Source organism: Candoia aspera, chromosome 1 (assembly GCF_035149785.1).
Source record: "Candoia aspera isolate rCanAsp1 chromosome 1, rCanAsp1.hap2, whole genome shotgun sequence".
Classification (NCBI taxonomy): domain Eukaryota; kingdom Metazoa; phylum Chordata; class Lepidosauria; order Squamata; family Boidae; genus Candoia; species Candoia aspera.
Genome location: NC_086153.1, coordinates 194,250,060 through 194,275,380, shown reverse-complemented (window position 1 = coordinate 194,275,380; position 25,321 = coordinate 194,250,060). Strand labels below are relative to the sequence as shown.

The 25,321-nt window shown below is 41.2% G+C and overlaps 1 protein-coding gene across 1 annotated transcript in view; it reads right to left on the bottom strand.

Moving 5' to 3' along the window:
* Positions 1-25,321, bottom strand: part of LRP2 (LDL receptor related protein 2) — a 161,492-nt gene that overhangs the window by 83,152 nt on the left and 53,019 nt on the right. Inside the window, exons 11-23 of the mRNA XM_063306118.1 lie at positions 17,620-17,789; positions 14,540-14,763; positions 12,452-12,658; positions 11,285-11,487; positions 9,839-9,979; positions 8,573-8,776; positions 7,472-7,664; positions 5,664-5,789; positions 4,882-5,012; positions 3,915-4,052; positions 2,627-2,908; positions 1,018-1,257; positions 615-734 (exon numbers count right to left, since the gene is read on the bottom strand). Of these exons, the coding sequence (XP_063162188.1) occupies positions 615-734; positions 1,018-1,257; positions 2,627-2,908; positions 3,915-4,052; positions 4,882-5,012; positions 5,664-5,789; positions 7,472-7,664; positions 8,573-8,776; positions 9,839-9,979; positions 11,285-11,487; positions 12,452-12,658; positions 14,540-14,763; positions 17,620-17,789 (2,379 nt within the window). The remainder of the gene's footprint in view (positions 1-614; positions 735-1,017; positions 1,258-2,626; positions 2,909-3,914; positions 4,053-4,881; positions 5,013-5,663; positions 5,790-7,471; positions 7,665-8,572; positions 8,777-9,838; positions 9,980-11,284; positions 11,488-12,451; positions 12,659-14,539; positions 14,764-17,619; positions 17,790-25,321) is intronic.

The following is a 25,321-nucleotide window of genomic DNA, read 5'->3' as shown; positions in this document are numbered from 1 at the left end:
GAATACAGTAGGAAGTATTACAAAGAAATCTCTCTCTCCCTTTCTTTTGTTGCATTTCAAGGAACAAGCTACGTGACAGGATCACGGCATCTGCAGGTCAAGAGCTTCTAAGCAGGTCTCACACACAGTGAGGAATTCTGAGAGTAATTCCACTACAGTGCCAAGGCAACCCAACTGTACAGTATACAGACTCTTTCTTCGGAGCATCCAATGACCCCAAAGCCTTGAAACTCAAAAACTGGAGGGAAGTGATCTATGCCCTTTTTCAGTTTAGGCTATGTTGGAGAAATTAGGAAACCTCTGAGCACCACCTTTCAATCTCTCTGACATCAGAAAGGACACAATAAACTTTCTGACTTTGGAGGAGGGAGAAGAATACAACAACAACAAAAACCTATGGTTCCTGGTACATCTTTAAGATCGCAGCCATAGTATCTCTAAACACTGCAGGGTCAAAAAGGAGGACAGCATGGAGAAGCCCCTCTGTGTGAACAAGTATTTGTTCTTATAGCCTTTTTTTTTACCTGTTAAGTTCTTATAAGTTTATTGATTACACTGATAATGTTGAATTAGCATAACTTGAAAACTAGTATATAACTGATCTGATACTTAACTGCAATCATGTTCATCTGCTCCATCCACACAGTCCTTGTCTCCATCACAAACATAAGACGGATCAATGCACCTGTGATCAGGACACTGAAACTGACCGAGTTCACATGCATCTGTGAAAGCTATAAACACATTTTTTTTTTAAAAAAAAGTCCAATTTAAAACAAAGTCTCTCAAACATGCCCTCACAGACAAATACCCACGAACATATACACAAATTACCAATTTATGCAGAATGGTATAGAGAAAATTTAGGGAAACTGTGCCCTCCAGTTGTTGAGGGTCTACACCTCCTAAAAGCCCTGGCCATAGGCCATATGGCTAGGAATTCTGGGACTTACAATGCAAACACATCTGGATGGCTACAGATTATGGAATACAGCTCTATCTTAATCTTGTACTTACTGCAGTTCTTTTCATCTGACCCATCACCACAATCATTATCAGTATCACAAAGCCAGAGTCTGGGAATGCACTTGCTGTTGTCACAAGTGAACAAGGCTGCGGGACATGATGTTGGGCCCTGTGTAGGGCAGTGAAGTTCATCACTATTATCCAGGCAGTCATTATGCTTATCACATCGCCACCGACTGGGAATGCACTGGCCATTTCTACATGTGAAGGCTGTTGTAGCACAAGAATTATCTGAACAAAAAATAAAACATAGAGAGCTTTCTACAATATGCTATGACTTCCATAAAGACTAAGAATTACCAATGATTGCTTCCACCATTATTAAAGAAGAAAACAAGTCCTTATATCTCCTTGGATTATATGAAGTTAAAAGATCACTTCATATAGATTTTGCAGCTATATGCCCACTACAAATTTTTTTGTAGAGATTGTAAATACCAATATGTCATAATGTTGCCCAAGATTACTAGGATTATCTATGCATGCCTCACTCTGTAAACTGCAACTTGCCTTTTGTGATGAAACAAGTCCCTGGCACGCAATGGCATTCAGCATATGCATTAAAGTGCCTGAAACTGATAACGTCTAACATTACGTGAGAAAAACTCTGGAATCCATAAACTTTTGCTGAACATATAAGAGGCACATGTCTGTTCTGGGAGAAACCTGAATTTCAGAAGTATTTCTAACAATTATGCCTTTTACAGTTCATTGATTAATATTGAGAATTGATAACAAAAACTTGAGGAAATGCAGGATAGAAATGTTTGATGTAACATCAAATTAAAATTTCCTTCAATCAAAATGGTTTTAAAATTTGAAATCACTGAGAAATGTCCACAGTGCATTAATCTCTGGTCATAAACTCAAGTCTCAAAGTTTCTCATTATGTCCAAGTTCCTCTCACTATTCTTACTTAGCAGAAATTTTTCTCTGAAACCTTATCAAAGCTAAGGTTATCTTTTAATTCTAAAAGCAAACAGTGTCAAAACCCAAAGTAAAAGCTCTGTGAAATCCTATTCAAGTCATACAGCTCAAACATATTAAACTGAAAAGTTTAATCTTAAAAACAATTTACAGGTATTTCTGCATGTCCCTAGTTTCATTTTAAGTTTTATGTAACCAAAACACCTATTTTCAAAGAAAGATCGGTTCTAAGGAATAACAAGAAACCGGAAACCAGTTCTGATATACTGTAACTTTTTGAATCCATGGCAGTAGTGGAATGTTCTGTACAATATATTCCCCCGATTTGAGGCTTACCGGGTGTGTAGGGTTACAGCTTCCATCATTTCCTGCTGTATGGCTGTGTCAGTGGCGAATAGTGTGAGTTGAAACCCAGCCCATCTAGAAGACAATAGGCTGGGAGAGGCTCTTAGGGACGAAGTATTTAAATGGCATACATCACTACTCATGAGCTGAATCTGCCACACCTTTTTCTCTCTGCACCCTCCTAATTCTCAACAAAACTATCCCAGGATGGGGGCTGCTTGATGAACTATTTTCTTCATCATTTGTTGATATACACATGCTTTCAGACATGCATCCATACCACATTTTTTTAACAATGTCATTTTTTGGATCTGCAAGCAACACTTACTGAAGGATCCACAGTTTTGTTCATCGCTATTGTCATGGCAGTCATCCATGCCATCACACCGATAGAACCTGGGTACACATCGTCCATTGCCACAGGAAAAGGAGTAAGAACCACACTGTAAAGTGGGGGGTTCATTGGATGGATCTTCGGTACAGGTGGCCTGATTGGAACTCAGCTTCATTCCATAGGGGCAGCCACAAACCCTCTGAAAATTGGGGACTGGGAAACAGAAATGGCTGCAATCTCCATTGGGATTTGTTGCTCTATTGCAGTAGTTGGAGCCTTCAAAAATACCGGGAAAAATGAATATATGTCCATATGTGAAAGATCAGAAAAACAATTTATTTGTTATGGATTGTTGGTAAATGATGAATTATTTTTTTCAGCTACTTATATATGTATATATTCTCTCCTTAATGGCAAAGAAAATAGACAGTGTATGGAAAAAAAATGAAAGTATAACCCCAGCCAAAATTAAAGTCCTTTGAGGTTCACTGATTCCAAAGAGAGGTTGACATTCTTAAGGAGGCTATGCTATACACACTTACATAGTATAATGTGCACTAATTGGAGAGGAAGCTTCACTAAAGTTAGCCAGAATTTCTACTGAGCCCATATACGTCAGATCATATTACTCTCTCCCACTGAAATTACTGGTTTCATATTCTAAGAGAGTAGGATAGACTCGCCTTAGAAAAATAAAATCAGAAACTCATTATTAGCCTTTCCGTGGAATCAATTTATTTGTGTCTAAAAATGTGAATGTAATGGCTAACATAAAATCAAATACAGCTTATTCTACTTCTAGGAGATTATAAGAAGCAAGAAGGAGTAACTCTATTGGTCCACAGAATTCATATCATTTCCTCCAACAATTTAAAAAAACAAGACCTGGTATTAAGTTTCAGTCATCTATATCAACATTTGTTTGGTTCTATTTTTGAGCAACAGCATTTATACTAAATTGGCCATGGTCATCTTTGGATAAGAAATCTTGCTTTATTAAAAGCTCTACTGACATGCTCACTGTTCACTAATTAAAATTAACAACTGCCTATGGCAAGAAATACAAAGCCTTACAAGATTAAAATGCAGCAGGATTGACTGCTGCAGTATTAAGAACACACAATTCCTGACCTGTCTAAAAACCTTAGCCAAAACTTGTATACTGCTGAACACAATTTGGCATACAGTTGAACTTCAATGTGTAATCTTGTTATCAAAAAGGATACTTTCATATGCACAGATTTACACATGTATATTTATTTTATGTGACCAATAAGCCTACCTATTTGAGAATGAGCATTGTATGCTTTCACGTGCATGATATTATTGATTCCCCTCCTGATGACGACCATTTCTCCTCCATCAGACTTTCGAACTCGAACTATTCCACCAAGCCTCCAATCTGTAAAGTATGCATAACCTGCAACCCCACAAAACAAAACTGATCGTTATTCTGCCTGAAGGACAGAAATACTAATACGTCCAAGGAAGGAAATCCAGGAACAAACAACTTCTGCACGGCCAGGGCCATTCTTCTTTAGACTGTTTTTTTCAGCCACCATGGGCTGCAGTGGCAGAATAAGGAGGGATATTGTATCCTCCTTGGAGGGAGTGGGATTTTATCCTTCTTTGGCATCTGAGGAGGGGAGAGGCTCTAGTTGGTTTCCATTAGCCTCACAAGGAAATGAAAACCTGAAAGCACTCTTTTCATTTATACAGATGGAAATAAACCTGTCACAGATCCCTTTTCAGAGAAATGACATGATGCACCAAAATGAAACAGTGGCACAGACAGACACATAATTTATGAACTTTTCTAATATTTGTCCCAAAACTGTTCTTGGCACATATACTGCATACAAAACTGCATGTTTTTAAGGAAATTGCATTTTAAAGAATATGCATTTAAGAATCTGTCTGTCTGCCTGTCTGTCTGTCTACACAGTTGCTACATTAAAATGTTTGTATCAGTAGGCAATCATATGTATTAACATGCATAGGAAATACATACATTAGGGAAGGTTATATAAAAGAATTCCATATATACAATTTCTTTTAACTAGCAAAAAATGGATAGAACAAATACTTGCATGCATACCTTCCAGATCAAGTCAAACTGCTTCTTGTATGTGTATAATGAACTCTGCATTTTAAAGAATTGTGATCTATAGTCTCATGAGCTGTTGTGCAGTTTTCAGCTGTGAAAAAAATAAGGATTGCAGTGTCCAAACATTTCAAGTCATACTCACCTCCAAAGATAGTGAGACCAAATGGGTGTGTCATCTGATTAATGCGTTCAAGTGACCTTCTATCTAACCCATCAAAGGTACTGTGTTCAATTTTATCAAAGAAGGCATCCACCCAATAAAGCCTTAAGGAACTGGAAGAAAAGATAATGTTTTATTGCAATGTCATCCACGTGACTCACCAGATTGGCTTAGGACTAATGCACTGAAATCATTCCCAGCCACTCTTTGTTGACCTTAAAGAAGGTTCTGAAAAAATAAGTCAGAAACAAGGTTGCACTGAACACTCTTCCTAAACCACTGGCTCAGTGTTGTCTATTTTCCAATAGCTTGCTCTCTGGTACCCAGGGCAGCTGGTTTGCGGGGTCTGTTTGTTTGTTTTTTGTTTGTTTGTTTTGTTTAAAGGGGCTTTTTTCTGGGAAGTACACCCACACAGGGAGTGGAATGGCATGATTCCTGTAGGGCCAAGCAAATTGGACTGGACAGTGATGCCCCAAATCCAATGATGCACCAAAGTAATGATTTCTGGATCAGCACTGTGCTTTTTACAGCCAATGAAAGCTTGATTTAAAATGTCCCCCCTTTTTGAGTTGGGCTAAATTAAAGGGTAAACTGCAGTATTTTATTTCAGAAGTTCTTTCCTGCTCATTTTAAGTGTTTCCATTGTACCCTAAAATAATTGGCTGCCTTCAAACAGAACTATAACTGCGTAGCTGCATGTGCTGTTGTAGTGTCCAAGTGTGGAACACCTGCTCAAAAAAGCTTATTTAATTTTTTTCCCGAACCTCCAGTCAATGGCTAAGCCGTTAGGCCATCCTAGTGTCGTGTTTACAATTGGTAAGGCATGGGATCCATCACTCCAGGCTCTCATGATCTTAGCAGGGCGGAACCAATCTGTCCAAAATATGTATCTGAAAGGGAAAGGGAAATGCATTAGAGTTGCAAATAATCCTCAAAACATTGGCATCCTTCCCGCAAAAAAAAAAAAGTTTTCAGTATAAATCTCCCCTCTCTTTTGGGGGAGATGGGCGGTAACAAAATTTGAGTAAGAAATAGATAAATAAATGCCCAATCTCCCAAACCAAAAGCTATCCTTTAGCAACATTCAGATTTTAGCTTTCCTTGCACAGCTTCTTTACATTCACATTTTTATAGAACATAGTTTAGACACTTAACAAATGTTTTAAGTTGGTTTTTTATGCTTTATGTTTAAGTTGCCATGTAAGAAATTATTTTGTTCTTACACCTATGGCTAAAATTAATAAAATCTAACCGAAGGATTACTTAATAAATAATCACGTTTTTGAACACACAAACCATACTCATACATGGATACATTTTAAAAAGTGATAAAATAGCTCTTCAGAGTTACTGCTAATATTTTTAATATTGGTTAAGAAAATGTTGTTCTTTATTGCTACAAGCTTGAGTACCTCCTCAGTTAGTAAGAATAAACAAGGTCCTCAGTTGGACTGATTTACATTCTGTTCTGAGAAAGAAGAACAGAAGAGAGGGAGAAAGAAAAAGAAAATCCCTTTCAGTAAAAAATCACTCCTCTCACCCAGGGTGAGAGAAAATTTCCCTGAGCCACATAACTAACGTTAGGAGAGAAGAACCCTCTCCAGAGGTCTGCCTGCCAACCAGTAAGAATAAAACCTGCAGAAATTTTGCTGCCTGAGATTGCTCTCCAAACTGCGCCTTAGAACTTAAGTAAGTGAAAGGCACGCTTATGCTATTTATACTGATAACAAGGCAGTGATAACAGTAACTCTTCTGCAGCAATAAGCTATTTTCCAACCCAGAAAGAAAACCCCAGAACAAACATGTCTTGGTTTTTATAGATAATGCTGCTGAATAGCTCCTTTTGTGCTGATTTTGCACAAGTGTTTTGCTCTAGATTATGGAATCAGTGCCAGAACAACAGATGACGAGGCACGGGGGAGAGCATAAACAGAGGACAGTTTTAGGAGGGGAGAAGAGAGGTTCTCGAACTTGAATGTGAAGGAAGATACTTAAACCACAGAATGGCTTTTCAAGAAAACACACAAGAAGTTGCAGCCAACTGACAGGTTCTGAAATACCATATGACAGATCTTGCTGGAAAGCGCATCATTAGAACAGGGCTTTTGGCTTTCCCCAAAAGCCTTGACTCTGGTTCTCACAGCCTCCCAAATGTTACTACCAAAGTGTAAATATGAAAGTAACAGAAAGGAATATTATTAAACAAATGGGAAATAGTCACATTAACTGCATTTTAAAACACTGATCCATATTAAATCAAATACAGTTTTTGTCCAGACCTGCCTATGTTTTTGCATGCATGCCCAAGTGCAGTTCTTCGCCCCATAAAAAGCTGCACCTTCCTGCCCTACAGAATGCAGGGGAGAAAATAACTCGTTTGAATATTTCCTCTTTTTTTTATAGCCTGCACGTAAAAATCTAACACATCAGGTAGAAACATTCCTCAGACAGTGAGGTTCCGAATGGGAAGTTTCAGATATATGATATACCACCTTCATTCAGAAGAGATAATATAACAGGAAGATTGTATTGTGTTGTATTTCTGAACACTTAGTTCGGTTTTGAGACTTACCCAATAACTGGATGAACTACGATTGATCGAGGATTATTCAAATTCTGAAGAATAGCTCGTCTTGATTTATCAGCCAGCCTCATAACGCTAATACTCCGATACCGAGAATCTGTCCAATAGATATTCTTCGAGATCCAATCAAAAGCCAAATCTTCAACTCCCTCCACTCTGTTGGCTGCAAGGATTTCCCTACCTGATATTTAGAAAGGAGAAATGTATCAAAACTGGAAGGAGGTACTTCCCTGCTTTCTTTTTTAAAGTCAAATTTAATATGATAAATTATAATCATAGCATCTCAATGAAACAGCTTTCCCTATGGCAAAGCTTAGGATGAGGAAGAAGTATCTGCATGTATTAAATTGCAGAGAACTGCAGCCAGTCAGATTAAACAGACTGGAGAGGTCAATAATACAGCTCTCCATAGGGCAGCTTCCAATCGTGAACAGCAAACCTATCAAGACGAGCTTTTCAAAAGTGCCTTGCTAAATCACTGAATCCACCCTCTCCTTCCCCCCCCCCGCCTTATTTAACATTGTCTCGATTCAGTAGCTTTAACTTATTGTTCAGGGGGTAGAACATTCTGTGGAATATGAGAAAATTTCCATTTTTCCTTTATGCCTATGTAGCCATTCCAAGCCTGACCCAGTAGTTTTTTAGGAAATGAACCTTCCAGAACAGGAAAGGCTTTATGGTATTCCACATATGGTCCAACCCTGAATCAAGTGGTGTTCCCTGTGACATTACTTCCTGGGACAGTAAGCTTTACACACCCTTATTCACATAACATGCCAGCCACAAAGTTCTCTGTTTAGTTCTGGCTTAGCATGATGTGTAAAATCAGCCACTATAATTTATAAATCCTGGTTTATGTCTTAGTGACATGTATGGACCCAAACAATGATTAAAATAACATGGTTTTGTGTGACGGGCAAGCATAATGTAATCAGTGCTGCAAAACTCTTCTCTCAACAAGATTTGCTGCACCATGCACTTAATATGGAAATGGACTTTCAACAGTTGTGAAATACAATGATGTAGTTATTAATTCTGTTTCTGTTCAAGAGGTAATAAGAAAGGCAGACCAAGAAAAGTAAATACTACCTGTGCCATCAGTTTTCTGCTTATAGATTATATTTTTAGTAGTATCTGAATAAAAAATAGTGTCCTCTTGAGCACAGAAGTCAATTCCAATGAAGTATGAAGGACTTCCTGTTACAGGAATAATTACATCTTCCTGAGTGGAAAGATTGAATGGGATTCCACGCACAGCCAGCTGGGAGGAGAAGAGCAGAAACTGCTGCACAGCTGTAGAGGAAAAGCCCCCCCAAAAGAGTCTGCTTATTTTAAGGCTACAGCAAACGTAAAATAGCTTTTTTTTTTTAAAAAAACAACACAACTCCTATAATTATTTTTTTTAAGAAAAGTCAAAAAGCAACTATTAGTGTAAAAGCACAATGCTAGAAGAGAAAATCAGTTAAAAATGAAAGATAGAAGTGGACAATTATACTAAAGTACATAAAGAAGAAGCAAATGAAGACTGGAGGATATGCAATGCAGCAAAATACTTCAGGGTCTGGTCACTGATACTTACAGTAGGTGCCTGTCAAGCCCTTTGGCAGATGCCTCAATTCAGATCCAAATCCTTCCAAGCAAGATTCTCCCAGAATTCTCATTAGCAAGATTGGAGGTGAAAAGTATGCGTTTACAAGAATTTCACCAACTGAACTGACTCCCATTTAGAACCAATAATATAGTATTAGGATGGAGACTTTTTAAGTTTTATTCTAACAGCCTTCCTGGGAGCCAGCAAGGGGGTAGTTTTTTTCACTGATAATGGAGAAGCTTGTAGATGCTTGTTTACATAACCACCTCCTGAAACTTTTATCTGTATGGGAACCAATCACTGCATCAGTACCTTTACTATAACTTCCATAATGGAAGAAAGGTGGGTAGATAAATGTGATTTTAAAAAAAGGGATACATTTAGTTATGAAACTTTAGCTACTACACATTGATCCATCTACTTGCCTAAGTACCTCTGAAATCGATCAACTGACTTTATGAGATTTAATCACAGGAAAAACATGTCTAGATGTCACCAGACTTCATTACCTCCATCTAAGCCTTTCCGAGGTATTAGAGTATGAATGAGGCAAGTATTAGGGGTATGCATCCTTCAGATTCAAAAGCAAAATGGTACTTGGGAGAACATGTGGGCATTCACACAGCACTAGTTTGAAGTTACTAAAGGCTTACATAAGTTCACCACCATCTGGCCCTAGAGTGATTTTCAAAACCAGGGAGAAAAGGTAGTTGATACGATTATCCATGAAGTGCGATGTAACATGTGTCCATGGCAGTCCTTACCAATGCAGCGTCGCCCATCACTGTGCAAGTCAAAGCCCAGCATGCATTTGCAGCGGTAGCCTAAACCATCATTGTCAGTTTTGTGACTGAGAACACAGATCTGTTCACATCCACCGTTATTCCCACTGCAAGGATTTCTTACTGGAAGACAGTATATTTAATAAATTTAATATATGCCATCAGATTTATATGAAGTTTTGCTGACATTTCTGATGTATACACCCAGTCCTCGATTAGCGACTACCTCAGTTAGTGACCATTCACAAATACAACGGTAATAAACAGTAATAAAAAGTTAATTTTCTAACCAATGCGTGCATTTACAACCAATGTTGTGCGCCTGACAGCAAAGCACGCCGGAGTGGGAGTAACACTTGCATAGCTGCTCAAGAGAACGTTATCTGAATGAGATGGCAGCAACCAGTGATCTTTACAGTGTCTCTCTCTCTGTGTCGCATGATCATTTAGCTATCATTTCGCTTAACAACCTGACCACTGGAATGTAACATGGTCGCTAAATGAGGACTGAGTGTATAGACAAAAAATGTTAAAAGGTACCCTACTTCTATACTGTAATTTGAAGGTCTGCTAAAATGTAGTTCATATTGTTAAAACCCTACATTCCAGTCCAAGCACAGTGATATATACTCACCCCACTGTAAATACAGCCTATTCGCTTAAATAGACTTTCTCAAACTGGCACGTTCTGGAGGTGCTGGGATTTTGACATACTAACTGGGAATTGATCCATAGTCAGCTGGCTCTTGCTTATTCACTGCTTTGGCTAGCGAGTTAAGGAAACCAATTCTAAGCAATTTCTCCCTCTTTTTCAAACTGATAGCACTAACCATCTTTTCAGGAGATCCTTGTGCTCAGCATAAGAGGATTTTTTAAAATATCAGTCAATCTTTGAAATATACTTTGAAATATACATTGACCTTATGGAAGAAAATTGTAATTTATCTCTACGAACCATTTTCTACTTGGAATGAAACTTAATCAGAATAATTGCGCTTCACATGAATTCCATGTCAGACTTTGCTATACTGTCAGGCTGAAACCTAACTGCAAATTAGCCCATTCAATAATTGAAATCTCGTTGTTTTCAGTGAGAAGAAATCAATAGAATTAAATGGATTTACACTGGGCAGGGATGGACTACCTGCAGCTTAGAGACATCTGTGACCTTGGGTTAATTTCAAAAGCCACAGTCAAGGATCAACTTAGACCGTGAGTTAGAGCTATTTCCTGGGTATGAACCAAGGAGAAAGGGGGGAGAAGGGGGAGAACAGAACAGAAAAGAGAAAGTCAGAAAAAGAGCTGACATTTTCCATTCTGGCCCCACTACTGCATTTGTGCAGCACAGTTACCAGTGCTTTCTAATAGTTAAGCTATGGTATGGCTGGTGTAAAATCTCTTTCAGCAATCCTGTCTCATTTGACTTACCATATGGCTGTCGCAAAGCATGATAAATTGTCACTCCATATGGACGCAGGGAAGACTGGAAAACCACTTGTGGGTTGGAATCTGCAAATTTATTGGCTTTCATCACTGCCATTTTTGTCCAGTCAGTAAAATACACAGAATGTTCAAAAAGACTTATTCCATAAGGATGTGGAATCAATGAACCTCCATGAGCAACTGTTTTCCTGTTAAAGATATATTTTTAGAAATACTGAAAGTAACACTTTACAATCTACAAATAATTCATTATGCTTTACTCCTGTGAAAAAGACTACACACACATCATAGAAACGACCTAGGGAATTATAAACAAAGAATAAGTCCAACAAAGAAGAAAAATCGTTATGAACAAAAACTATTTGAATTATGGTGACCAAAAATGCAAGGAACAAAAGTTCAGAGGGGAGATATGGCAGTTTAACACTCTGCTTTGTTTAAAAAAAGGAGGAAAATTAAAAAATCAAAAAGGAATATTACTTTTGCTTTCTTGAAGAAATGTTACAGTTGTACCTTCATGCAATACCAGTTATTTTATCTTAGGGAAAGCCTATTCTATTTGCATTCTTTTTCCTAAAGACCAGAAATGGCCTTGGAAAGTGCAGATTACTAGGAAAAACAAAGATAGCAATAAAAGCTTTAAAGGTTTTCCTTTGCAAACAAAAGAAGTAAGAATTTGCATAGAGCATGGTGCAACATAAGGAGCAATACCTACAATAGGGAGATCCTTCCCTGCGGTTGCCTATCAAGGTAGGAACAGTATTTAAAATCCAGGAATTCTTCTCCTTTCTTACCAATAGTATGCAAATCTTTATATGCAATATGACAAGATTCTTTTCTGCTGCTACCTGTCTATGATCAGCAGTAAGGGCATCCTTCTTCTCCTTTATCTCGCACCCAGAGGTCAGGGCATGCCACGGGGAGTCCTTGTCACCTTCCTACTAATTACCTTATCTCTGACCAAATTCAGAGACTGAAGGATAGGAATTAACATCTCAACCCATACAAGTCTTAACAGCCTTTAAAGTACATATATTTAATGGAAAATGGTGATAGGGCATTTTTTAATCTGATGCAGCGCATTCAATTAAAAAAATGTAAACAAGCAAAAGTAAATGACCCACTTTGTGTTTTATTAAGATTTTCTCCTACCTCTGTAGCCCATCATAGGTCACAGTTTCAATATAGTCAAATCGGCTGTCCACCCAGTAGAGTCTCTTTGATATAATATCCAAAGTTATCCCAGCTGGCCATCCCAGTTTTGTTTTAACCAAGTCCAGACGATTTGTTCCATCCATGAAGGCTCTTTCTACTTTAGGATCACCAGAAAGACTATCCCAATCTGAGAAAAATAAATAACTATAAAAGAAAGAGAAAAGAACTATATTAGTTTTTCTTCAATGTTTAGATAAATGATACAAAGACCTGGCTTACACAACACAGTAAGCAGTAATATGGTTTGTCTGGATTGTGCTTAGCACGAATCCAGCCAACGATGGTTTATGCAATTTTCTACGCTTTAACAAACCACTATTTAGCATCAAGTGGGAACCCAGCTGAAGAATACTGTGGCACTTTAAAGACTGAAACTCTGTGGCATTACATTTTCATGCATAAAGATCCATTATAGTAGGTGCAGAAAGCATTATCCCGTTGGCAGATACACTTCGCTTCCATGGAATGCTGTAATAACTTTCAGTGAATTCATATTAGCTGACAAGGGCAAAACTTCAGCCATTATCATACAAAGCTTTATGCTGAGGAATCCACACTGAGGTTTCATATGCTTCAAATCACTTTACATTTCATTGGACTGTATTCTGTAGATGTTATATCGTTGGACTTCCCAATAACTAAAAGTTCTCTAAATAAGGTAAAGGTTTCCCTTGACATTAAGTCCAGTCGTGTCCGACTCTAGGGGGCGGTGCTCATTCTGTTTTAAAGCCAAAGAGCCGGCGTTTGTCCCTAGACACTTCCATGGTCATGTGGCCGGCATGACTACACGGAACGCCGTTATCTGCCCGCTGAAGCGGTACCTATTAATCTACTCACATTTGCATGTTTTCGAACTGCTAGGTTGGCAGGAGCTGGGACTAGCAACGGGAGCTCACCCCGTCATGCGGATTCAAACCGCCGACCTTCTGATCGGCAAGCTCAGCAGCTCAGCGGTTTAACCTGCAGCACCACCGCGTCCCTAAAAGTTCTCTATGAGACATGTAAATCAATGAAATCATAATAAATAGAAAACTAGATAACATAACACTTACAAGCAAAGGAAAAGTGAGTTTCTGCAGACACAAAAAACAGTTTTTAAAATGCTCAGGGTTAGAAAATAATTTTAAATATCCAAAATGCAAACATCAGTATTGAAGAAGATAAATGAAAGATGTAATGCTCCAGGCAGATAACAAGATGGCAGTGGTCTGTTACAAATAGCAAACTCTGGAGAGATCTCAAGAAAGAAACAACAGAGATCCCAAACTATATTCCAGATCATATCTTATATGAAACTAATTATCTTCATGTCCAGTTCAAGAAAGGATTAAAGAAGACTGACAATAAATCCAATTTCCTATCCTGTACAAAGAAATACCGTCAGACCTAACACTACACAGAAAACAAACCACCATCCAGCACAATCCTGGCTGAATTCTACAGAAAACATGATTATTCACTCAGGTGTTACATATTGTACAGACACACATACAAACACAATTAAGTGGATTTCCCTCTTGATTTATGGATATTTTTATTTCAAATTCTATCACCACCCATCTCCCCTGAAAAGGAGGAGCTAAGCAGAAGTGTCATTGTGGTTTGTAAATCATGATTTATGATTCATTCTTTGTAAAACACAGTTTAGCTCTGACCTTTGTGAAAATACCTTTTGAACTAAAAAATATGAGATGTGTATGTGCAGCACCATCTTCTCCAGACACTGCTCCTGTAACAGTGTTCAGCATGTCGCTACCAATCTCACCACAGGCACAAAGCTGGGGGAGTTGCAGCATTTCCTTTTCTCTTTTCTCCATAAAATGTCCAAATCAAGAAAAGAAATAAGGAGTAAGGACTAGAACAGAATTCCTAGGGAAGGAGTAGGGAGTAAGGAGCACCAAACTTCCAGTCCTCCATCAATTTCTAGTAATATTTTATTGAGCAATTTGCGATGCATTAAAAAAAACAGCAAGTCTACAATTCATCAAAGGAGGGTAATATCTTTTAATCAGTGTTACCACTTACCCAACAGTAGGATCAACAGCTATTCCTCTAGGGTTCCCCAAACTTTCTGCAATCAAAGTTACACGGTTGGTTCCATCCAAATTCACCAGATCGATTCTGTTGACACTGGTCTCCACTATATACAGCTTGTTGTTAATCCAGTCTACCGCTAGATTTTCTGGTGTGTCAACTGAAATATTTAAAACTTCATAGATATTTGAACCATCAATGTTGACAGAAAAAACCTGAAAATAAAGTAATGGTGCTTTAGGACATAGGATATGATTTCAGGGCCACTTTCACAATTTCCAAGCACAAAAATCCTGCATGTATTTATTTGTAAGAGGAATTATGAAAATGTTGGTTCTATGTAGGTATCAAGTCCCCAATTTCTTAACCGTTTCTTTCATTCTCTTCAGTGTGAATTCATTCTTCTCTCTTCAGTGTGAATTCTCCTCTTTTAAATTGTTACATCTGTACTGGCACTAACTATAGCCTCCATTCTTAACCAATGTTTAAAAACAGAGTCTGGTTTTGGAGAGAGCAGACGATGTCCCTATAACTAGTAATCTGAGTGGTCATCTATACATTCATGCACATAGGTTTATCCCCAGAGGGACCATATATGTAATTTACTGTCCAATGAAGAATAATCCCGGTTATAATGAAACCTGTTTAGACTTATGCAAGGTAAGCCTTCGTGGAAATGTAATGCTTGACTATAATTAAAGGAAGTCATGAAGGTGGAATTTACACAGGACATAAGGAGCGAGGGGGAAATCATACAATCTCATAACATACTCCCAATGCAGAGGATTAGTTATGTAAATAAATATTCAAATTCCACCTAATAGGCGCTCCAAAAGTAGTCACGGGACCTTTTATTTTGCTCACCTTCTCTCCTGACAAACCCCCCTTTTGCTTTAAATCAAGATAAATTATTTTACATTGCCATTCTATGAATGGAAGAGTTTTTCCCATTCATGAAAAGGTCTGATATTCAGGGGAAATTTCTGCTAAAGAGAACCCATTGTTTCCTGATTCTCCCTTCACTGATGTCAGATGGCTTAAAGACAGAGCATGTAAAAAAAATAAATGTGGAAATTTAATTGCACTGATATCATTAATAGACTTACTGCAATATATAAGAATTCATCAAAGAAAGACACTACTAAAACAAGGGCCTATCAAGAGAAAACTTTTATATACCTTCTATCTAGTCTGTCTTTTCTTAAGCAGAGAGACAGAAGTTATTGGGAAAGTAAAGTTGGTTGGACTTCAGGAGGAAGAAATGGTGGACTGAAGATGGTTCTGTGAAAAGTGGAGCTGATGACCATGGCGAAGAATGAAGAGCCGGTGAGTAGACCGGCTCTTCAGAACTTCTCTGGACAAGGAGAGGACAGGAGATCACCCACATGCGCTCCACACAGTTGCTCCTCACAAGGATACCACAAGACAGCAGTCCCTGGTGGGTTTTGAGCGCTGGGAGACAACAGGAATATATTTGCTTCTATGGATAGACTGTGTCCAAAAGGTGCTATGGAAGAAATGGCAGATGAGGAGTTTTATTTCACAAGACAGAGATGGCATCGAAAGTGGATCTACAAATGACAGATTATGAAAATGACATGGAAAAGTATGTCTTACTGGACATACAAAAGAAACCAGTTTATGTTTTAAAAATCAAAAGGAAATACAAATAATAAGCCATAAGATTGACCTGGATAATTCTTTTATATTGGATTTATAAAAGAGGCTTATAAAAACTTTGAAGAATCTTGTAAGAAGGGACAAAAAAGAAATGAAATGAAATTCTATGACATTATTTGAATGGACTAAAGATTAAGACTTTTAGAAGTAAAAGGAAGGATTGGCTTATTTGATCAAGATTAAAATAAGGTATGTTGTTACTTCTGACTACCCTTAATGGACTTTCTGCTGACACCAGGACTGAAAAGATTATGCTTTATGGATTTGTCTATAGATAAGAGATGGAACGTGGGACAAAGAGATCACTAGTTGTAAACTAAGGGGGGATGGAGAGTTACAAAAATAGTTTATACTTTCACACCATATACTGAACCATGAACCAAAAGAAAAGAAAAACTAAGCAAAGCTAAAACCACTCAAGTCTAGTATGAAGTACGAACCTGGTTACAGTGTATGTGGCCTGCTTCCTGTATACCTAGTAGTAACAAGCAAGCTACCTTATGGCTTAGCTAAAGTAAACATCTATCTAAATGGGTACCACAGTCCAACTCCATGAAATGCCACAGTAAGGAGAAGGGTAAAGATTAGATAATTAAGCCCTGATATAATTCAAGGAAGCAGAGAAAATCACAGGAGAAGTTTACTCTAAGAGAAAATTCCTTTCAACCTCCCATAAAGTGCTTTTTAAGCATCTGACAGCAACATGCCTTTCAATGCACTTGAATGAGAGAGAATGCCTTTCAATGCTGGCTGGGGAATTTTGGGAGTTGAAGTCCACACACCTTCAAGTTGCCAAAGCTGAGAAACACTGTTTTAACCTATATTTACAAAACTGATGCGTCAAAACTACCAAGCATAATGGAGCCATGCTACTATAAGCATCCTTCAGGTAAAAAGTAACAACAAAAGCAAGGCAATGAAAGAAAGCAATGAAATAAAAATATTGGCCTGCAACACGATAGGCTGTCAATATTTCTTGCCCAAAGCTCAATTATACTAATATACTTGAGAAATATCTTATGTCTATCTTCCCAGAAAACACAGTACTTCCACATTTTAAATGATCAGGTTTCAAGAAACTGCAACAGAGAATACATCCAGTTTTGAAAGAATGTACTATTTCTCTTAATTAGGTTTTTGGACTCTCTTTCCAATAATATTAAGAGCTGCTCAAGATGATGCCATAGCATAATGCATGCTTTGTTCAATATATTACATGTAAAAGCATAGCTTAGAAATGTCGTAATTATCAAAAAAACCATCTCAAAGTTCGTTTTTGTTAGGAAACAAAGAAAGGCTCTGCATCTGCTCACAGAAATGAAAAGTTATCAACACATACTATTCTTGGATGCCTTTGCTTCCAAGAAAGCTATTTGTACGTTTTCATCTACCTTATCTTGCACCGTATCAGTCCAAAATATCCTACGCAGCTGAAAATGAAAGTCCACACCAACAGCCACACCGCGATTCCGGGATTGTATCAGAGTTCGAAAACTTCTTCCATGAATGTCTCCAATTAACAAATCACGGCCATTGGAAAAAATGATAGAGGCAACGCCAGCTGAAAGGATGGATGACATTGCTGTAACATTTATTTTGCAAACAGGTATGAATTTCCAAATTGAATACAATATAAGGCCTCCTTCAATGCCTACTTCAAGACAGGAGGCCCATGAATACTGTAGTATAAATCTAACCAATACTTTAAAAAGACTCCCTTTAAAAGAAAAGTTAAGAAGAAAAATGCAGCTCTATCTATTTGGTGTCTACATCCATACCTGTACTGTCCCCAACCATCAGATGTAGTTCCTGGCCACCAAAATGTTGCCCACCCTATTTTGTAATAGTCTTGATATTAAATAGCAATGAAGTCATAATTTTCCAAACATCCTCTAGATATGTTGGAACTGTAATTCCCAAAGTGCCCCCAAAGCAGCTTAATACAGAATACAGTGTAAGATCTTTAAAATATTACATGTAACAAGGAGAAAACAATATTTTAAAAACACGGTATCAGTGTAAATGCTATTAGAGCCATATGGATGATTAGGTAACTGGGTGATGCAACTGATTGAACTTGTGTTGATTGTTTATAACATTCATGCATGTAGTAATAATAATTATGAAAGTGTTGGTGCTTGAAATTGAGTGTTTTTGAATGCAGCTGTTCCTAAACTCTCTGTTTCAATGTTAACACCTTTCTAAAATACTCAGAAGCAATGCATTTCATGGTCAACACAGCAGTTTCACACTCAGAACAGGATATCTGGTGAAGTTGGAAAAGTTTGAGACAAAACATTTTGCACACCCTTATCCAGGGGACTCAAACCATCACAAGTGTCACATGAAGCTCATTAGTCTGAGCTTTGCAAAAACGAAGCTTTTTCATACTTCGTTACAGAAAATCTCTATGAATTAAATAGGAAGAAAAGGAAGAGTATTTTTAAAAAAACCTTTAGTATAAAACAGCCACTTTTTCACTATTTCATTTTGGCCAATTATCTAGCAGCACTTCTGATTAACCAGAACAACAACATTTGGTTTGGTTGCTTTTAAAAAATAATATAAACCCTTTAAAAAGTTAGCCAGTTTTATCCTCTCAGAAGAGGTAACATCCCTGAAAATTATTTCCAATTCTGACAAGAAATATAAATAACATTCGCAATTTTTTAAAGAAAAGAATAATAGTGCTTTGTTTTCAATGTAGCAAATGTCACCTTCTCATAGGAGACAATAATTCTTGCAAATTTAGCTGAGTTTCAGATTATCTTAAAAGAAAATAGGCTAAATTTGATTATGCATTTTGTCACACAGAAAAAAAAACAGTAACTGCATTTTGTGGTTTCCAGTTACAATTAATGGGAAAACATGATGGTCTGGGGTTTTGAATCAAGTTTAAGACTTGAGCCTAAACTTAAGATTTTGGTTCCAATATTTTTTCCCCTCAAATCACCTTATCAGGGTTCACACCTCTAACAATGCACTCACTCAAGTAACAACAGTGGGGTGGAGATTGTGGTTTCTTGCTGACAAATTGTTTTGGTGGCCTTGCTATTTGGCAGAAAGAGAGAAGAGATAAGGGTGCCCTCTTGATCTGCCAAACAGCAAGGCCACTGAAACCATTTGTTGATAAGAAAACAGAAGTGTGTCTTTAGAGATCTGGAATTACAATAGAGTGACTGACAGAGACAAGAAAGGAGGGGAAAGGAGGGGGCTGCCACCTTGGGGGCCAAGCATACCAAGCAAGAGAGTGATTGCCCGAAGCAGGCAGCACCTTGCTAATCTTGCTGCTAGGCTTTCTTAGGCCAGCCTTCTCAACCTTCTGACCCTGGAGGAACCCTTGAAATATTTTCCAGGCCTTGGGGAACCCCTGCACATTTAGGCTCAAATATAGGCCAGAAGTTACAAAATTATTACATTTGTTTCATGTGTAGGCCTGTATATATGCATTAATAGTGTCCTTAAACTAAAAATAAAGAATGAAACTTACCTCCTCAATGTGAAGTTGCCCAAATTTGAAATAGTTTTTAAAATAAATTGTGATCTGCCAGGGAACCCAAGATGGCGACCGAGAGCAGATGCCGACGCTGACCGCTGCTCTAAGGGAGACTCCCGGTTTTTCCACCTTTTTCTCCCCCTGCCCCGGACCTTACTCTTAGGTGTAGGGCTGGGAGGAGAGTTTTGAGGACCCCCAGCCCCTCGTGTTTGAAGGGTCAGTGTCAGAGGGAGCCTCCTGGACTGAGCAGTGGGGGAAGGCAGACCTGGGGGAGCCTGGGGGAGCCCCAGCGACGCAACAAGCCCAGAAGGGGGCAGTGCACCAGCAGCGCAGCGCAGCGACTCCCCAGGGAACCTAATGGCGTGGGGAGCCCGAACAGCACGACCCGGAGGGGACCTGAAGCGATTCGGTGGTTTGGAGGCATGGTGGGGTGGTTTGGCGACGCAGGGGACCAGTGGCACGGTCAACCAGCCGACTGGCCTCAGAGGACCAGCCTGGGAGAGTTCGGCAGTGCAACAGACCAGCAGCCCGATAGTGGGGCAGACCAGCCTCAGAGGGCTAGTCTGGTGAGGCAACTTGGCGGCACTGTAGACCGGTGATGGGATGGATTGGTAGACTGGTCGTGGAAGACCAGCTGGACTGGGAGAGCCTGGGAGAACCAACCAGCTGACGTGACAGACCCAGGGGTGCAGACATCAGCGCGACAAGCCTCAGTGACCTGGAGTGGGGGACTTGGCATTGAAAAAGCCATCCCCTCCCTACCTGCCCAGCAGTGGTGGAGAACTGTAGGGCCTCCCCAGTGTGAGTGAGGACTCCCTCCTGAGGGTGAGAGATGAGGGCGGGAGTCGGGGAGCGTGTAGGTGTGGTGTGGGAGAGTACTCACCTCCAGAGTGAGAGGCAGGAGGTGGGTAGGAGTGCATGAGTTACCCCCCTGGCTGACCAGTGAGAGAGGATGAGCAGGTGGGGGTGTTGGAGTGAATGGCGAATGGGTTGGTGATGGCCTGATGGCACCTAGAGCAGGAGCTGGTGCGCTGGAGGGCCTGCAATCACCTTGTGGGTAACTGAGCATGCATGAGAAGGTATGAGTGATGGAGGGTCCCCTACTTCAGATTGGGGATTCCGGAGGTGCGGGAGCAGGGCTGGAGGGAGTCTCTGGGGGTTGTAGGGCAGGTTACATGATTGAGGTGGTGACGGGTAGGGGATGTTACAGCGGGAGCCAGAGGGCGGGTCATCTTCGGGGAAGAAGCCCCCAGTGTTTGTTACTGGTGGCATGTTCCAGCCCTCCATGCTCAGACCCAGGCCCTGGTCAGCAGATTAATAGGGGCCCTGGACTCCAGCTGCTGCTACTTAACTCCAGGTCTGTTAACAACAAAGCCCCCCTCATATGTGATTTGATCACTGAGGAGGGGGTAGACCTGGCGTATATTACTGAAACCTGGCTGGGCCCTGAAGTGGGGGGTGCCCCTTTCGGAAATGTGCCCGGCTGGGTTTACAGTATGGCACCAGCCGAGATCCCAGGGCAAGGGAGGAGGGATGGCAGTTGTCATCAGAGAGTCTCTAGTGGCTTTCAGGGGCCTGGGTCCACAAGTGGCCGGCTGTGAGACCCTGTTTTTCAAGTTGGGCTCCCAAGGACAGTTGGGAGTGTTGCTATTGTACCAGCCTCCCTGCTGTGTAGCAAACTCCCTGCCTGAGCTGCTGGAGGCCATCTCGGGGTTGGCAGTGGAGTTCCTCAGGCTTCTGGTTCTGGGGGACTTCAATCTGCCATCCCTGGAGCGTGCCTCAGAGGCGGCTTGGGAGTTCATTGCTACCATGGCAGCCATGGGCCTGTCTCAGATTATTCAGGACCCCACTCGAGACAGTGGTCTCACCCCGGACTTGGTTTTCTTGTCGGAGCAGTGGCAACGTGATCTGAGGGGAGACTTACAGCTGTCCCCTTTGTCATGGTCAGACCACGCCCCGGTGGCCCTGAGATTCTCCTATGCTGCCCCCCTCCGCAGGGAGGCTGGACCCATTCAATTGGTCTGCCCCCGGCAACTGATGAACCCGGTAGGGTTTCAGAGGGAGCTGGGGGTTATACCCGAGAATCTGCTGCACAGTCCAATGGAGGCCCTGGCTGCTGCTTGGAATAGAGAGGCGGCTGGGGCCTTGGACAGGATTGCGCCTGTGCGGCCTCTCTTACCCCATCAAACCCAAAACTCCCCATGGTTCATGGAGGAGCTGAGGATTCTGCAGAGGATTAAGAGACATCTAGAATGCCGCTGGATGAAGTCAAAGGCTGAATCTGACCGAACACTAGTTAGAGCCGCTATTAAGGCCTACCTGGTGGCGATAAGAGCGGCGAAGCGCCAATACTTCTCTGCCCTTATCACGTCCGCAGAATACCACCCGACGGCCCTGTTTAAAATCACTCAATCCCTTTTGGGGACGATGGGCTGGGTGACCCACCTACAGGGCCATGCAGAGGAGTTCTCAGAGCATCTGCAGGATAAAATTGCTCGGATCCGCTCTATGCTAGATTCTAAGCGTGAGGCATGGTCCGTGGAGATACCAAGGGTATGGACTTACCTAGTTATCTGGGAACAGTTTGATCCTGTTGGACCCAAGAAAGTGGACAGGATCCTCCGGACAGTAACTGCCACCACATGCCAGCTAGACCCATGTCCCTCCTGGATGGTGAAAGTTGCTTGGGAGGTGACACGTGGATGGGTCCAGGCGATGGTTAATACATCCTTGAGGGAGGGGTTGTTTCCATCTGTCTTTAAGGAGGCGTTGGTATAGCCCCTGCTCAAGAAATCATCGCTGGACCCTACTATATTGGACAATTTTCATCCAGTCTCCCACCTCCCCTTTTTGGGGAAAGTGGTTGAGAAAGTGGTGGCATTACAGCTCCAGAGGGTTCTGGATGAAACGGATTATCTAGACCCCTTTCAGTCAGGATTCAGGCCCGGATATGGGATGGAAACAGCATTGGTCGCACTTATGGATGATCTCTGGCGGAAGAGGGATGGTGGCAGTGCATCCTTCCTTGCTCTTCTTGATCTCTCAGTGGCTTTCGATACCATCGACCATGGTATCCTTTTGGGGTGGCTCAGGGAGTTGGGGCTGGGCGGCATGGGTTTGCGCTGGTTCACCTCCTTCCTCCAGGGCCGGTCCCAGTTGGTGGTGATAGTGGGGGAGAGATCCAACCCTTGACCCCTCCATTGTGGGGTGCTGCAGGGTTCGGTTCTCTCTCCTCTCCTATTCAACATCTAAATGAAATCGCTGGGTGAGATCATCCATCACCATGGGATGAGGTGTATTAACTGTGTATCTCCATCCCAGGTGAAGTAAATGATGCTGTGACTGCCCTCTCCAGGTGCCTGGAGGCTGTGGGGGCCTGGATGGGGAACAACAGGCTTCAACTGAACCCTGGTAAGACAGAGTGGCTGTGGGTTAAGGGCTCTTCGTATCTGGGACTTTGTCATCTTTGGTTCTGGATGGGGTTGCACTGCCCCAGACAGACCTGGTGCATAACTTGGGGGTCCTCTTGGACTCACGGCTCCTGCTTGAAGAACAGGTGGCAGCCGTGGCCATGAGGGCCTTTGCGCAGCTTCGTGTTGTGCACCAGTTATGCCCCTTCCTGGATCGGGAGGCCCTTCGAACGGTCACTCATGCCCTCGTTATCTCCCATATTGAGTACTGCAATGCGCTCTACATGGGGCTACCCTTGAAGAGTATCCAGAAGCTTCAGCTGGTCCAAAATGCAACCACGTGGGCTATTTGTGGCACCCCTAGAAGGGCTCATATAACATCTGTGCTACGCGAGCTGCACTGGGTCCCAGTTTGCTTCCAGGTCCAATTCAAGGTGTTGGTTATCACCTTTAAAGCCCTACATGGCATGGGGCCAGGCTACCAAAGGGACCGCCTCTACCCGCCCCACCCGATCTTGCAGAGAGGGCATGCTGAGGATGTCGGTAAGAGGATTCCATCTGGAGGAGTCCAGGAGGCGGGCCTTCTCTGCAGTAGCACCTGCCCTTTGGAACATCTTGCCCCCGAAAGTGAAGCTAGCCCCATTGCTCCTGGCCTTTCGGAGAAACTTGAAGACCTGGCTCTGCCAGCTGGTCTGGGGTGGGGAGGAGAGGAGTCATGCCTGGGGTTGGCTAGTACCTTGAAGCACCCCTTCCACGTGAAGACTGAATGAGATATAGCCATCTAGACTTTATTTTTATCTATATTATTAATAATTTGTAATTTTATAATGTATTTTATATATTTGTTTTATTGAGGATTTTGTTGTAAACTGCCCAGGTTCCCTCCAGTGGGAGGAGATGGGCGGTGACAAATTTGATAAATAAATAAATAAACCCCTAGTGGCCTCTCAAGGAACCCTCGGGTTCCACAGATCCCTGGTTGAGAAACCCTGTCTTAGGCAGTGATGGTGGTTCAGCATGGGCCTAGGAGTGCAGCCGCTCCTCAGCCTGCCACACAGGGCTGTGCTTTTCACCCTAAAGCAGTAGCAAGGAGGAATGGCAGCAGGGGTGATGGGTGCTGGTCCCAGCCACATCCCAAACTGTGACAACCCTTCAGGGCTGTTGCCCCGTGGTTTCAGTGGACTCACTTTTTTCTTCACTTAAGGGAGGATCCACAGCACCTGGCTGAGATTGGCGAGCCACTGTCTACTTCAGACCACTGCCTTTCTATTGTGTATGGGTGTAAGGAGAAGGCTGCGCCACATGACCAAGAGGGGCCATCAGTTTGAGACTCCTGCTCTATTCCATACTCTAGTGAAAGATATAAGTTGGATCTCAATCCCTAGCAGAAAAGAAACAATCCGTGCATATTCAAAATAGCAAGGAAATATTGTTAATTATTCTTTCGGGAAAGTATATTAATATATAGATACACCTATGTATAAAATGTAATTATAGTACATACAACTTTACATAATACAGCCATATTTATATTTGGTATATATTATCTCTAGTTATTAGAATATTGTAACTGTACAAAATAGTTACTAGAATAGTTACTGTACAGAATATGCAAAAGGAAAGTTTCTTAAAAAGCAGTGGAGTGAGCAGAGACCCTTTTAAGTCCCTTCTCAAAGCATATTAAATAACTGAGTCCTCAGGAAGGCTCACTCAGTGCTTTAAGGCACCGTCCTAACAGTCAGGAACCACGCTGAGACAGGGAATAGGTCTCTAGTGTTTATTACTGCTACATAAGACAGAAAATCCTAACAAACTGAAGAAGCGTGGGAAAAACCCAGACAGATAAACCCCGAAGTCAAGGCGGGTCTGATCTGTGTCTCTTTGAATGGCTGCTTAATTCCTCAGTGCTACGCATGCGTTTTCCCCCCTGGATAGAGGCCCCCTCCTGCTCGCCATCAGTGCTCATGACAGGCACAGAACACAATTCTGCTGGGACGGCCAGAAAAACCAAAACTAGAATAGGCTCTCAAATGTCACCCATGGAACTAAATGGAGCTTATAAGTGCTTCGCTTCAAGAGATACCTGCACTGCCACCGCCCCCTCCCCTCCCCCCACCCACCCCCAAATGAAGAACGCTGGAGAAATGCACTGCCTGGTCTTTCATCAGCAAGTCACTAACAGTAAAT